This window comes from Lactuca sativa, chromosome 9 (assembly GCF_002870075.4).
Source record: "Lactuca sativa cultivar Salinas chromosome 9, Lsat_Salinas_v11, whole genome shotgun sequence".
Taxonomy (NCBI): domain Eukaryota; kingdom Viridiplantae; phylum Streptophyta; class Magnoliopsida; order Asterales; family Asteraceae; genus Lactuca; species Lactuca sativa.
In genome coordinates this window covers 221,345,965-221,362,348 of record NC_056631.2, presented here as the reverse complement: position 1 = coordinate 221,362,348, position 16,384 = coordinate 221,345,965, and the positions used below count along the sequence as shown (strand labels likewise).

General features: G+C 36.8%; 1 protein-coding gene across 1 annotated transcript; it reads right to left on the bottom strand.

The window, feature by feature from the left end:
• Nucleotides 1-1,417: 1,417 nt before the first annotated feature.
• LOC128129284 (uncharacterized) lies at nucleotides 1,418-6,370 on the bottom strand. Its single transcript, XM_052767904.1, has 3 exons — nucleotides 6,016-6,370; nucleotides 3,116-3,379; nucleotides 1,418-1,467 (listed from the first exon to the last, which is right to left on the bottom strand). Exons 1-3 carry the CDS (start codon nucleotides 6,368-6,370, stop codon nucleotides 1,418-1,420), a joined length of 669 nt encoding a protein of 222 aa, XP_052623864.1.
• Nucleotides 6,371-16,384: the final 10,014 nt, after the last annotated feature.

Below are 16,384 nucleotides of genomic sequence, written 5' to 3'. Positions count from 1 at the left end.
CACAACTTGTTGCTCATAGGTGCTCAGTTGATCCCCACTTCGAGACTTGTGACCCACACATTTGCACAGAGCACCAGTGAAAAACTTCCATCCTGGGGTCATACATTGTCGCAGAACAAGGGCTGAACGAGCTCCAGCCTTTGAGTGATCATATCCCAGTTGATCGAATAATCGTCGACATCGTTCAATAGAAGGAAGTTCAGAGAAAGGTTCAAAAATAGGTAACCTTAGTGCAGCACTGAGAAGTTCTGCGGTGATAAAGACAGAGTGTCTTCCATGGCCAATGGTCCCGGTAATGGCATTGTTGTCGTCATTGACAGTTGCAGTGTAGTAGAACTCACAGACTTGTTCTGGGAAGAACTCAGATGGAGTGTCACAGATGGCGTAACGAAGACGACATGAGGCTAAGAAGTTAACAAAATCATCGAGTCCAAGACCTCTATGAATATTTGGAATATCAGGGTTAAAAATGACGTTGGTGGCTTTGATGTATATTGGTAGAGGAGGAGAGTTTGGGGCAGGGATTACCCTTCGGGAAGTGGAAGAGAAGGTGAACAAAGAAGCAGCCATTAGAGAGTTTTTAGGGTTCTAGGGTTTTGAGTATAGGTGAAAGAAGTTTAGATTGTGGAAGGAAAGTTTGAAATAAGGGTGAGAAGAGGCTTAAATATGGAATTAAACGGGCCTTTAAAAAGTTAATGATTATCTTCATAAAAAATAACGGCGTATCGTAACAACCTGTCAGATCAGAAAAATAGCCGTTGGGTAAAAGAGCCGTTGACGGAAGATGAAACGTCAATCAGTGTTCGCGGAAGCGCTGAGATCAGAGTCACAAAAGTTACATGCTGAAAATATTTCTCCGTCAATTCAAGGTACAACTTGCTTAATTGGGGCTAGCAAGGAGATTGGTCCGTGTGATAGATACTAGTGATATTATCTAACCATCGGCACAGAGTGTTGTGTCTTTATCAGTGAGTGGTTTATCTTACTGAATCATTAGACCCTGAATGAGAAGAAGGTAAAGAAAGGATTGTTGCGTGTGATAAACCTTGGTGTTTTGGTCTAACCATCGGCAAAGATTTTTAGATTCTCATTAGTGCGTGTTTTGTCACACTGAATCATGGAATCAGTGTAAGATTGGTAAGAAGAGATAGTTGTGTGTGATAGATCTTGGTGTTTTGATCTAACCATCGGCAAAGATTTTTAGATTCTCATCAATGTGTGTTTTGTCACACTGAATCACGGAATCAGTGTAAGATTGGTAAGAAGAGATAGTTGCGTGTGATAGATCTTGGTGTTTTGATCTAACCATCGGCAAGGAGTTTCAAGTTGTTATCAGTGTATGGTTTAATACAGTGAATCATTCAACTTTAGTTGAGAAGAGTTGAAGAAGAGAAAGATAGGAGATCAAACCAAGTACTTAGTATGAAAATATCACCAGCATGTCATCATCAGCACAATGTACATCAGCTTATAAGACAATACCAAATATTAGCAAAATTAATCAGCAAAATTAATCAGCAAAATTAATTACAAGGTAATCATTCCAAGTTCTCTAATAATGTAAGCAGTTGTTTGAGAATCCAGTGCCTTAGTGAAGATATCAGCAAGTTGCTCTGAAGTCTTGACATGTTCAAGAACAACCTTTCCCTTCTCAACATTATCTCTGATGAAATGATGTCTGATTTCGATATGCTTCGTCTTTGAGTGCTGAATACGGTTTTGTGTGATTTGAATGGCACTGGTGTTATCACAATATATGGGAGTCTTTGAGAACTTGATCCCATAGTCTTGAAGCTGATTTTGAATCCATAAGAGCTAAGCACAACATCTCCCAACTGCAACATACTCAGCTTCTGCAGTCGAGATGGCTACTGATGTTTGCTTCTTGCTAGACCAGCTGATGAGACGATTTCCAAGGAAGTGACATCCACCAGACGTATCTTTTTGTCCAAATTGCATCCTACATAGTCTGAATCAGTGTATCCAAAAAGTTCAAATGCTGAGTCGCGAGGATACCACAGTGCTAGGTTTTGAGTCCCTTTCAAGTATCGAAAGATACGTTTGACGGCCATGAGATGGGATTCCTTGGGATTAGCTTGGAATCGAGCACATAGAATAGTTCCAAACATGATATCAGGACGACTTTCCGTGAGATATAAAAGAGATCCGATCATTCCTCGATACAGAGAGTGATTTACATCAGTTCCAGTTGGATCAGCGTGTATCTTATCAGTCTTGGACACTGGAGTAGAGGCTGGTTTGCAGTCACTGAGAGAATACTTAACAAGCAAGTCAGAAATATATTTACTTTGGCAAATAGAAATACCTGACTTTTGTTGCTGAACTTCAAGACCTAAGAAAAAGGTCATCTTTCCCATTATGCTCATTTCGAACCTTTGAGACATGATCTCTGCAAATTCCTTGCTCAGATTCTCATTTGGAGAGCCAAAAATGATGTCATCGACATAGATTTGAACAAGAACCATGTCTGAGCCTTTGTTTTTGATGAAGAGAGTATTGTCGATTGCTCCTCGTCTGTATCCATTCTCAAGAAGATACGATGTCAGCGTCTCATACCAAGCCCTGGGAGCTTGCTTCAGTCCATAAACAGCTTTGTCTAATCGATACACATAATCAAGGTGATCTTTGTCAACAAAACCTGGAGGCTGATTGAGGAAAACTTCTTCTTCTAACACACCATGAAGAAAGGCTGTTTTCACATCCATCTGATAGACAATGAAATTCATGTAGGATGCGTATGCAAGAAACAGTCTGATTGCTTCAATGCGAGCAACTGGAGCAAAGGTTTCTCCGTAGTCGATGGATTCAATTTGACTAAATCCTTGAGCGACAAGCCTTGCCTTGTTGCGAGTAATGATTCCATCTTTATCAACCTTGTTGCGATAGAACCAGCGAGTTCCGGTGATCGTCTTTCCTGATGGTCTTGGGACAAGAGTCCAAACTTTGTGCCTTTCAAACTCATTCAGTTCTTCTTGCATGGCTTTAATCCAGTCAGCATCTTGAAGAGCTGTGTGTATCTTGTTAGGTAAGATCATTGAAATGAAATTAACATACATGCAAAAATTATTAGATACACGAGATCTGGTTCGGACACCATCATGAATATTCCCAATAATTTGATCAACAGGATGATATCGATGTTCAGAAACTGATGCTGATTCCGGAGAGTTTGACACTGACAAGTTATCAGTTGCAGGAGAATCTTCAGCTTCAAGGGTTTCATCAGCACCTGACGAATCATTCGATGATCTGGCTGCAGTATCTTGATTCAAGGCACATGGAACTGGAACGATAGAATCAGAAATATCAGCTTCATCTCCAGCAAGAGGAACTTCGTCAAATGGGCAAGAGAGAAGCTCTTGAAAAATAGAGGAAGAATGAGTGACTTTTTCATCAGTGTACGATTCCTCATCAAACTTCACATGAATGGATTCTTCAATCCATTGCCTGTTCACATGAAAAACACGAAAAGCCTTTGAAATCGATGAGTACCCAACAAAACTACCTTTGTCAGCCTTAGGTTCAAATTTAGATCTTGAATCACGCTGATTTAGAATATAACAAATGCATCCGCACACATGAAAGAAGGATACGTCTGGCTTTCGACTTTTCAGCATTTCATATGGTGTCTTCTTATGAGTTCAATGAATTAAAGATCGATTCTGAGTAAAGCAAGTTGTATTGACAGCTTCAGCCCAAAACGATATAGGAAGACCAGCATGAATCATTAAGGTCCTTCCTGCCTCAATCAGTGTTCTATTTCTTCGTTCAGCGACTCCATTTTGTTGAGGAGTACGAGTAGCTGAGAAGTTTTGCCCAATGCCTTTATGATCACAAAATTCTTCAAGAGTTGAATTCCGGAACTCAGTACCATGATCACTTCTTAGTTGCTTAACTTTGAGACCTATCAGTGTCTCATTTTTACGAATCAATGAAATAATTTCCTATGCAGCATGACTTTTCTTCTTTAGGAAAACCACCCATGTAAATCGAGTGAACTCATCCACAACCACTAGAGTGTACTTATTTCCACCTAAAGAACGGACAAGAATAGGTCCAAACAAGTCCATGTGGAGTAAATGAAGAGGGACTGATATACTGGAACATGACTTGGGTTTGAAAGAGGACCTGGTTTGTTTTCCTTGTTCACAAGCTGAGCACATCTTGGCTTTCACAACGCTGAATTTTGGAAGCCCTCTAACTAGATCTTGATTGGATATTTTGGATAAGTTCTTGAAGTTCAGATGAGAGAACCTTTTGTGCCAAATCCAGCTAAGATTGGTCTGAGACTTTGTAAAGAAGCATTGCATCAGCGCCTTGTCACTTGAGAACGTGTCAAGAACATATATATCATCTTTTCTACTTGATGAAAGTACGATGTTCTTGTCAGTGTTGACAACTCTACCTTCCTTCTTTGTAAAGTGAACTTCATAGTCAGCATCACACAATTGACTGATGGAGATAAGGTTGTGTTTGAGACCCTTTACATATGAAACATTTTGAAAAGCCACGTTATTGCATTTGATATTTCCATATCCTTTAGTGAACCCCTTTCCATTGTCTCCATAAGTTACTACAGGACCAGTTTTCTTGACATAATCTTCCAGGAGAGACTTTGATCCTGTCATATGCCTTGAGCAACCACTATCTAAGTACCAAAGATGCTCCTAACCCTGCAGTGCTAAGAAACTAGTTAGAACACACTGACCCATTCGAGGATGGGTCATTCACAAAGTTATTTGATAATAGATTATAACACTCCTTAGGAAGACAGTTTAAAGAATTTCACTTAAGAGTCCATTTTTCATTTCTAACTTTAATATTATCAGCTCTTAAAGATGATTTATCAAATGAACATTCACTAATCTTATGAGAGGTATCACCACATGTGTAACAAACTCTAGTACCAAAGTTCCTCTTGGTGAGCAATTTTTTTGAGTTAACACATTGTGACTTGTAAGATTCACCAAGAGAGCTTTGTGTCCTTTTGTTCATTATTGAATCACAACTGAATTCAGTGTCAGACATATTATGATCAGTGATAGACGATGAGCTATCATCAGTGTCTGATTTGGACTTGTTCACAATTGCATTACAGTCAGGAAAATGCTTAAGTTGTACATGAACAGCATGAAACACTCCATTTGAGATAGGAAAGGCAATAGTATTCTCAGTGAGTGGAGTTGGTCTTACAAGATGTGCAGGGTAAGAGGTTGGATCAATTCCGGTAATTTCAACATTACACTCAGTAATACTATTAGAGTTAGTAACACAGTATTCATCAATTAAACTCTGATTAATAAAAGAGTTACTGACAAACTTATTTTTGAAATTGTTTTTCATCTCATTCATGGAATAAAACTCAGATTCTTTTTCTTATGATTTAAAAACTTTTTTCAGCTTCTGCAAAATTACCCCCAAGAATTTTCTCACATGAATGTGGAATTTGAGCAGAAATAATATAATTGGCATTCTTATGAGATTTTGCCCAAGTATGAAGCACAATTTGTTCTTTGATCAAAAGATTTTTAACATTGTCAATTTCAGCAGACAAAGATGAATTTGACAAACTAGTGATTCTAAGATTTTCCTGAATGGAATCAATAAGGTTATTTTTCATGGATATTTCAGTTTTAAGAAGATCAAGTTGATTTTGTAAATCCCTTATTGTTTGATTCTTTTTAGAATTAATGACACCCAAATACTCAAACATTCTGATTTTTTTCATTCATTGAATAGGAAACAAAGTTTTTAACCTGATACATTGAAGGAGAGTCAGTGTTGTGCTTCTTGGATTTTTCAACTGCATCAGACATATCAGCATCAAATGTACTTGTGCCTTTTTCAGGAAAATCCGTGTCTTCTATCTTTGCCATTAGACACTTGACTTCATCATCTGATGACTCCTCATCAGTCTTCCAATTTTCTTCTTCAACAACAAGAACTTTATGTTCCAAGTTTTCTGCTTTCAGTTTCTCAATCAGCTTGTTGTACTTCTGCTTCCAGTATTCATCCGAGCTTTGTTTTTTGGTTTACATTCCTTTGCCAAATGATCAGTGTTCCCACAGTTAAAACACTGAGCCTTCCCTTTCTTATCAACGCCATGCTTTTTGTTAGCATCTGATCCTTTTGAAAACTTTCCTCCCATCTTCTTCTGAAACTTTGAGAAGTTTCGACCAGATTTCTCAAAAGTATTTACAATCAAAGTTGCACTAGCCACAACTTTTTCAAGATCATCAGTGTAAGTTTTAGAGGAATCAGTATCTGAATTGCTTTCAGTGTCTGAATCTGATACTAGCTTTTTGTTTGAGAACAAAGCTACAGATGATTCACGCTGAGAATCTTTCATTAGTTCCTTTCTTTGAAGCTTGGATTCTTCATAGTATCGAAGATTTCCATAGAGACTTTGTAAGTCCATAATGTTGATCTTCTCACTGTTTTTTAGCACATCAACATGGTTCTCCCAACTTGCACCCAGAGAATCCAAAAACTTCTGCACTAGAACAGTTCTATGCTTCAACTGATCTAATCTCCGTAAATCATTAACAAGAGTATTGAATCTGTTAAAGGTTTGAGTCAAGGTTTCACCTTTCTTTGCAAAAAAATGTTCATACCTTCTGTTAAGATCATTTATTTGAGTGGCCTTGACTTCTTCAGTGCCTTCAAACGATACAGTCAAAGTATCCATCATCTCTTTCACTGAGATGCAGTTCTGAACCAACCCAAAGATATTATATGGAAGAGCGTAGCTGATTGCAGCACGAGCACGAACATCTAGACCATGTTTTCTTTTGTCATCTGCCGTCCAGTGTTCTTTAGGTGTTTTCTTCATAGCACCATCAGGAATGTTATTTTTCAGAGGCTGATACATCAGGACATATGGACCATTTTCAACGATGTCTAACATATCTTCATCTACTAACTCTAAAGCATATAGAGCCTTTATTTTCCACATGGCAAAATTTGCTTCATCAAACGGAGGAATTTTAGCGGAAGGATGATTTGATGAGTTCGACGAAGAGGAAGATGAAGCCATTTGTTTGATAAAAGAAACCCGCTCTGATACCAATTGAAAAGGTCTTAAGATCAATCAATTTATCAAACAATAACAGTAAATAAGAATAAGAGGAATTCACGAAGAAAAGCTTTCACTAAGAAGGATAATCTCACAAAGAGATTATCGTGTGCACAAAGCAGCGTTTAGGGTTTGTGAAAGGCGTAACCATTCACAAACCTAGACAAATGATTATATACTACTATTCTAGACAATCCCTACAAATCAGGGATATGCCAGCTAACTAATTAGGCTAACTATGGAAACAAGATAAATACAAAATCTGTTATAATGCACTAAATAGACTAAACACGCTGAGCTGCTCAAACGCTGATGCTGATACCGAGATATACGCTGATGCTGAGTTTCATTTCCAACATCATCATATTTCAAGTTTCGACCTTACAGTAATGCTCCTAGGCCGTTAACACCAAAAAAAGGCACCAAAGTGTGCCTAGGGTCCTCATTAGCTTTAAACAAATGTCTAGAACCTATTCTTCAAATGCAAGAGGCTTGAAAACAACACAAAAAACACCCCAAGGGAGTTTACAACCGTAAACTCCAAGGGAAATGGCCTTGGGGCCGTAAACTCCTAAATGGAGTGTTTCTATGCCTTAAACCCTTTCAAGAATTGAACTACCAAGTTGGAATAATTCTAGGAATCATTTGGGACTTCAAAACATAGAAATACCCCATGGTTGGGAGTTTACGGCCGTAAACTCAAGAGTTTACAACCGTAAACTCCATGTGTGATGATATATGGGGAGTAAACTCATATATAGGGTCCTTTGGAACCCTAAACACAAGTGCCTTGTCCCACATTAGCTTAGATGCAATCCTTAAGGCTTAAAACACTTATATAAAGTGTTTATTATGTCTAGGATGTCTTAACATTATCAATTAGTAATTTGAGACTAATTGAGTGCATATATGTGTGATTATATGTTCATTAGGATCGTAGTGTGTGTACAAGTCCTCGCTTGACACCTAGCAATCCTATACCGTTCAGTTCATCCCAATCACCAACTACAAGTGAGTTCATACCCCAAATCAATGTTTTTAAATGATTTTAAATGCTTTAATGGGGGGGGGGGAATACAAGTAGAAACAAACATGTTATTAAATCATTGATATGTATTTTATAACTGTGTTTGTCATTTAACAGATTTCACATACTACAAAATGTGATGCATGAAATGGTTTTAAATCTTAAAAATACATTGTTATCAAATGTTTTACTTTTGAAATGTTTATTAAAATGACATCATGTCATTGTTAATTATTGTTCAAAACCCATAAGATGTCTTACAAAACCATTTTACATTCTTGAACTAAACTATGCATATACACTTATATTCTTATATATGGATTAATGTTATAGTTTACATCTTTCATTTAGTTCCCACACCCTTGAGTAGTAAGAGTGTATAAACTGTCACACCCCAAAACCACGAACGGCGGAAATATTCAAGGGTGGAGGACGTCATGTACAGTATCAGAACAGTGTAATATAATAAACAAGCAACAACATCATCCATTGCATTATAAGTAGAGTTTTAATACATGTTTGTTATTTCATAATGTACAACAATAAAATGAATAATCAAAATAAGGCGAGTCTTGTCTGTGCTCCATCTTCTCAAAAACCTAGCCATCGCACCTGTCTAACTGATGACCTGAGAATACAAGTTATTTTGAAAGCGAGTATCAGCTTTAAAGCTGGTGAATTCATAAGTAATTAAGGTGTCATTGTCTGGCTTATGAAAATCTATTATGAAGGCCATGTAAACCCTTAATGAAAATGTTGATGTAATTATGAAAAACCCTAGAAAATCCCTTGCTTTCTATAAGTATGAAATGTAGTCTTCTACCAAGACCCGAATGTTTTGTAAGTAAAATGATAGTTTTTCCTTCAATTGTTTAGTACTAAAGTACTTAGTCTAACTCATCGTTTATGTGAAGGTATCACAAAATAAAGTAAACAGGAAAATGTACTACTGAAAGTGTTGTCATTGGGTACTAGGACTAACACAACATCGCATTAAGCGAAAGGTATAACCTAATGAACATCCGAAGGTTGTCCAGAACAAGTATTAATGTAAGTTGTACTACTGTAAGTGTTGTCGCTGGGTACTAGGACTAACACAACATCACAATAAGCGAAAGATATAAGCTAATGAACATCCGAAGATTGTCCGGAACAAGTATTAATGTAAGTGGCATCACTGGGTACTAGGAGTAACACAACATTGCAATAAGCGAAAGATATAACCAAATGAACATCCGAAGATTGTCCACTTGTCCTTTGTACCAGCAGCAGGTGGGTGGAGGGGTTAGCCCCGGTTATCAATCTACCTAGTATAAGTAGTAACCTTAGACCTCCGTAGATGGTCATCGACCACTGGTGCTAATCAGTGGGGTTCGGAATGGTAAGTCCCGCCGAGCTATCCCATTGAACCGAGATAGGAAAGATAATTTACACAGTAAGTACTAATAAATCATCCTCGTAGTCCTAAGTACAAGTATCTAGGTAAGTGAATAAAGGATAATGCACCTATGTAAAAGTGTTCCTATATGGTATTCATGTAAGTGTGTTCATGTAACCGGTAAGTATATGTTAACATATTCATGTATCATGCATTCCTAAGTATGTGTACTCATGTATCATGTAAGGTATTGGTATAGACTCATGAATGAACTGACTCTTGTGTGATTCCTTGTAGTAGTAATAATGTTTTGTTTCTTCTAACTATCCCTATGATAATTAACTGGAAAGTAAGTGATTGCTCAAGTAGATTTATGCACCCTCGATACACCAGGGTGTGGGAAACTGAAGGAAGGATGAAAACTATAATCTCTAACATATAAATGAACATATGCGCCTAAGTATAGTTTGATTCAAGAAGGTAAAATAATGGTTTTGCAAGATATCTAGGAGTTTTGAACAATAATTAAGAATGACTTGATTTCATTTTAATAAACATTTCAAAATTAATACTTTTGTTATCAAGGTATTTTAAGATAGAAAACCACTTCATGTGTCACCTTTTGAAATATGTGAAATCTACTGAGTGAAAACACAGTTACAAAATACATAAGATTGATTTAATAACATACTGTTTTCTACTTGTGTTCCCCCCCCCCCCCCATTAAAACATTTAAAATCATTTAAAACATTGATTAAGGGGTATGAACTCACCTGTTGCGGGTGATACGGATGAACTGAAGAGGTAGGACTGCTAGGTGTCAAGTGAAGTCTTGAACACACTTACGATCCTAGTTAACATATAATTTCACATATATGTAACAAATTAGTCTATAAACAACTAATAAACAAGTCAAGACACCCTGGGACATGCTAGACACCTTTATCAAGTGTTATTAGCCTCTAGGATTGCATCTAAGTGTTTGTAGGGGAAGCTATTGTGTGTAGGGCTCAAGGAATACTCCACCATGAGGTTCACGGCCCTAATGACCCTACTAAGTGAGTTTACAGTCGTAAACTCATGAGTTTACGGCCGTAAGCTCACACTTATGTTACCATTTGATGTTTGATGCTCTATAAGGCCCTAACAAGCATTTCTACTTAATGGCTTGGTCTATGGAAGATTTTAGGGCATAATATAACTCCTTTTAGGAGTTTACGGCCCTGGGACCATATTCCCTTGGATTTTACGGCTGTAAACTCCCTTGGAATGATGTTTTTGATGCTTTCAAGTCCCATACTCACATAGGATATGTTCAAGGCTTTAGGAGGAATTATGGCACCATTTGGCACCATTTATTGGAGTTCACGGCCCTAGAACCTTTTGGGCCATGAACTCTCTTTCTCCATTGAATATTAATTGATTTGGTGGTCTAAACATGTAATGTAGGCTTCTAGTTTGAGATCCGAGGCTTTGAGGGACTTTGGTTCACCTTTAGCCCTTAAAATGGAGTTTACTCCCCAAGTGTTCTTGGGAGGTAAACTCCCTAATCTTAGGGTTTTGTTTGTTTTCTAGTCTCAAACACACTTATATACAAGCCTAAGTTCGTTACCTAACACGGGGAAAAGACTAGGTAGCATTTAAGCCACATATAGGAGTTTACTCTCCAAGAACGTTCTTGGGCGGTAAACTCCTGAATCTCACAGATTTGATATGTAATGTAAGTTATTAAGCACATAATAAGCATTATAAGACAACTAGAGAAGTGTACTCATGATTTGGGATAAAAACCCGAAGATCCGTGAGAGAGAATTTGGCTTTTCTCTAATTGGAAATGTAACTAATGAATTATTTGGTTCAGTTTTCTATTTATAGTCCTGAGATTTTTGTCAGAAAATATTTTATTCCCGGAATGATCTCTAATATCATAGAGTATCGGAATAACAGTGTTGCACAAAACCCTAGTGCATCCACTCTCCTGATATTTCCTGAAGTGTAAATCATGAAAAACTCAAACTTATACTCAAAGTCTGGAATTTCCCTATAACTGTTCTAACTTTTATTGGCTTGATATGGTTTCTTCAGAATGGAAATTTCGGGTTGTCACATAAACCTACATGACCAACCAATTATATTTCAGTAAATTATCATAGGGATAATTTGAGGATATCAAACATTTCTCCTATTACAAGGAATCACACAAGAGTCAGTTCATTCATGAGTCTATACTAGTACATTACATGATACATGAGTACATATACATATACTTGCCTATTATATGAACACACTTACATGAATACCATACAGGAACACTGTTACATAGGTGCATTATCGTGTATTCACTTACCTGGATACGTGTACTTAGAACTACGAGGATAATTTATTAGTACTTTATGTGTAAATTATCTTTCCTATCCCGGTTCAATGGGATATCTAGGCGGGACCTACCATTCCGAACCCCACTGATTAGCACCAGTGGTCGATGACCATCTACAGAGGTCTAAGGTTACTACTTATACTTGGAAGATCGATAACCGGGGCTAACCCCTCCAACCACCTGCTGCTGCTACAGAGGACAAGTGGACAATCTTCGATTGTCCACAAGGTTATACCTTTCGCTATTGCAATGATGTGTTACTCCTAGTACCCAGCGATGACACTTACATTAATACTTTTTCTGGACAATCTTCGGATGTTCATTAGGTTACATATTTCGCTTAATGCGATGTTGTGTTAGTCCTAGTACCCAGTGACAACACTTACAGTAGTACATTTTCCTGTTTACTTTATTTTGTGATACTTTCACATAAACGATGAGTTAGATTAAGTACTTTCGTACTAAACAATTAAAGGAAAAACTATCATTTTACTAAAAAAACATTCGGGGCTTGGTAGAAGACTACATCTCAAAATGATAGAAAATAAGGGATTTTCTAGGGCTTTTCATACTTGCATCAACATTTTCATTTAAAGGTTTGCATGACTTTTAGAAACAACTTTTAGTAAGCAAGACAATGACACTTAAATACTTATGAATTCACCAACTTTAAAGCTGATACTCTCTTTCAAAATAACTTGTATTCTCAGGTCATCAGTAGACAGGTACGGCGGCCAGGTTTTGAGAAGACGGAGCAGAAAAGTCTCGTCTTTTATTTTGATTGTATCTTTTTGGTGTCATTATTACAATGAAGAATACACATGTATTAAAACTTTACTTATAATGCAATGGATGATGTTGTTGCTTGTTTATTATATTACACTGTTGTGATATTGTACATGACGTCCTCCACCCCTGAACGTTTCCGCCGTTCGTGGTTTTGGGGTGTGACAGTTTCACTTTTCATGTTTTGACTTCCAGAATAACTAGGTTATTCTTTCCGAATGACTAAGTTATTCAAACCATCCACAGTCGATAATACATTGGAAGTAGGTATTAAGGCAAGACTGTCATGAATCGGGTTTGTAGATGTCCAAGGTAGTGGACATAGTAAGAGTTACTACAACATTCATGACTACTCCTGGAATACGGATTCGAGTATTGGATTCAACCCACGCTTATTTGAATCACTTCATGGGTTTTATCACGAGTGATCATGAGACGATAATATCTTATATTCTTCAAACCTAGAGATATGAGTTGTTACTATGAGTTGGTTGTACATTGATTGCACGAAAACGCATTCGGTAACTCGATGTTATAAAACGTGCCTTTGTGTATGATTCAATAAGTAGTAGAACAAGCCATATGAGTCGAAGTTTATCCATTCCTTTTTCCTTCGGGATAAAAGCGATATATGTGGGCCCCGCGATGATTTTGTGATGACAAAATGTAAGTGCTCGGCCGGGCCTGGACTAATTCGATTTGTTCAATTAGTCAGTCATCATAAATCGGAAATCGAGAAACAACAAAGCGACAGAGAGAATGATTATAATCCATGTCTCAGTCCATATGATATCTACAATGTAGGAATATATGATCTCTTATCTAATGGACATGTCATTTGATTTGTTCAAAGTTTGATAACGAATTTTAGAGCTATGATTGATATTGGGGATCTTGGAGTCATACGCAATAATAGATTTAGACTTATCACAGTGGGAGACTGTTGGATTAGGTGTCTAAGCCCATAACTATTATTGGTATGTATTCGACCCGAGAGTAGTATGGTCCATTTGGGTTGCATATCATCAGGACAATTTGTTAGGATGGACTTTTGAGAGAAGGTTATTTATGGTTTATTAATATATTATTAGTTATAATATATTAATATGAAATCATATGTTTTAATTAGTATTGATCAAGAATTAATTTGGAATTAATTTAGTGGTCAAAAGAGACTAATTAAATCTACGGGGACTAATTATGATAATTAGTTATATTTATGTGTTGGGCTTATGATCCATGTTGGACCAAGTTTATGTATGGATACATAAAGAGTTAGGCCACTTGGACCATGGATCATAAAACCCATTGGTATGGATTTGGGTTATATCCATGACCCTAGAAATCCCACATATAAATAGATACTTCATTGCCCAAAATCGCCACTTGTATCTTCTTGGAGTTCATGGCGTCTTTTGTGTGCATGGAATTCTCTCTCAAGTTCATCCTTTGTCCATGGTGTGTTGTGATTCCATTTGAGGCTTCCACACTATTGGGGCTAAGATCTTTAAGGCCAAATACACCAAGACTTCAAGCTCCATCAAAAGGTATGTTATGCTAACTAGTATCTTATATGGTTTATGTTAAATGCATGCTAGTTGTAAGATTAATACCTTGGAAACCATTTGTATGTACAATTAGTGAAAATATAGATCCAAGGTATTTAGGGTTGTATGTGCACCATAGGATGTCGTAGTATACCAAAACCCAACACAATATCCTTCGACATCTCTTGAAACCGTAGTAACAAAGGCTTTCTCATTTTCAACCATTTCTTATGCTCTTGGGACATAGTACGCTGAGTCTTTGACTTTTGGTTTTTGTGCAACATCAGCTAGACAATCTTTGGCAAAGTGATTTGCATGACCACATTTATGACACAAGATTTTTGGTTTGTCCGATTTGGAATTTTGAGAAGATTCTGGAGCGGAGTTTGGTTTAGTGAGGTTAGGCTTGTATGTAGGAGGATTTTCGGAAGTTTGTTTCGGTTCTGGAGAGGAATATGGTTGAGAATGGGTTTGGTGAGGAGCACTGAATCTGTTTTGGTATGGTTTGTAAGAGGCATTGAAAGGACACTTGTATTTCGTCACACCTCAAAACCAAGAACGGCGAAAACGTTCTGGGGCGGAGGACGTCATGTACAGTATCACAACAATGTAAAGTAGTAAACAAGCAACAACATCATCCATTGCATTAATAAAATAATTATTATACAAGTGTGTTCTGTCAAATTATAATAGACACTAAAGAATAAATCAAAATGAAAGATGAGTCTTGAACGAGCTCCATCTTCTCTAAACCTTGCATATGTACCTGTCTATAGATGACCTGAGGATACAAGTAATTTTGAAAGCGAATATCAGCTTTAAAGCTGGTGAGATCATAAGTATTTTAGTGTCTTAATTTGTAAGTAAGTATTTGTATGTATGAATTTGTATGTAAGAATTTCTAAGTAAGTATTTGTATGTATGAATTTGTAAGTATATGAATTGTAAGTATTGAAAGTGTATGTGAACTGTAAGTATGAAAATGTTTGTAAAACAACTATAAATGTTTGAAAAACCCTAGAAATCCCTATGATTCCTACTATTATATGAAGGTGTTTTCTACCAAGACCTAACTGCTCTGAATGTAGTCTTCTACCAAGACCTAACTGCTCTGAATGTACGTTTCTTGTAAAAGTGTGTAATTTTCCAAGTGTAACTATCATTAACAAAATATAGTTTTTACATTTAATGCATAAGTGAAAAGATCACTAAATATATGTAAAGGAAAAATTAATGTAATACTGTAGTGTAGTGCTGTAAGAACTACGATTGTACTAACTACCTTAAACCGGATTTATATTAAGGCATCATGTGATTAATTGCACCATACTATTGACTGGTAACAACGACATAAGTATGGTCGTAAAAAGGAATGATATTTGGCACCTGCAGACCTGCAGGTCCGGCTGTAGCTAGCAGCAAGGTGTAGGATAGTCAATCCAGTATAGATATATACGCAAACTCACGCTCTCCCTCCAAGAGAATTCTGGTTACAACTCGGGCCATAACATTTAAGGCATGCTCCGATACAGTGGATCAAAATTATGTCAACGTATTAATGTATATGTAATGTAAGGAAACGTTCTACGTGTGCCAGCTATAATGTGTGTTCTTCCTCTATCTAGCAAGTATAGTAATGTACTGTAATGTTCTAGCTATAGTGTACGTGCTCTCTATCTAGCAAGTATAGTAATGTACTATAATGTTCTAGCTGTAGTGTATGTGCTCTCTATCTAGCAAGTATAGTAATGTACTGTAATGTTCTAGCAAGTATTGACTCATGAATGAACTGACTCATTGTATGCTATCGCGCTCTAGGAATAGTTCGAGTATCTTCCTAAACTACCCGTATGGTAGTTTACTAGCAATCTAACAGGTACGTAATGGACATGGATGTATACCCTTGCTACCCAAGTGCATTTGATGAACTAGAAGAACTTTTATGAATATATATGTACACATGGTATATAATTAATATATAAACGACCTTCGGACGGGTACCCGATATCCCACCAGACCACATCCAAATCGAGGAAAAGGAAATAGGGTGGATAGCCTTCATAAGTCCTTTAAACATTTCTTATATAATTATACATATATACGCATACAATTTATAATATAAAAGCATAAAATAAGTTTTGTAAAACCTTTGAACATAAATACTTTCTAAGAA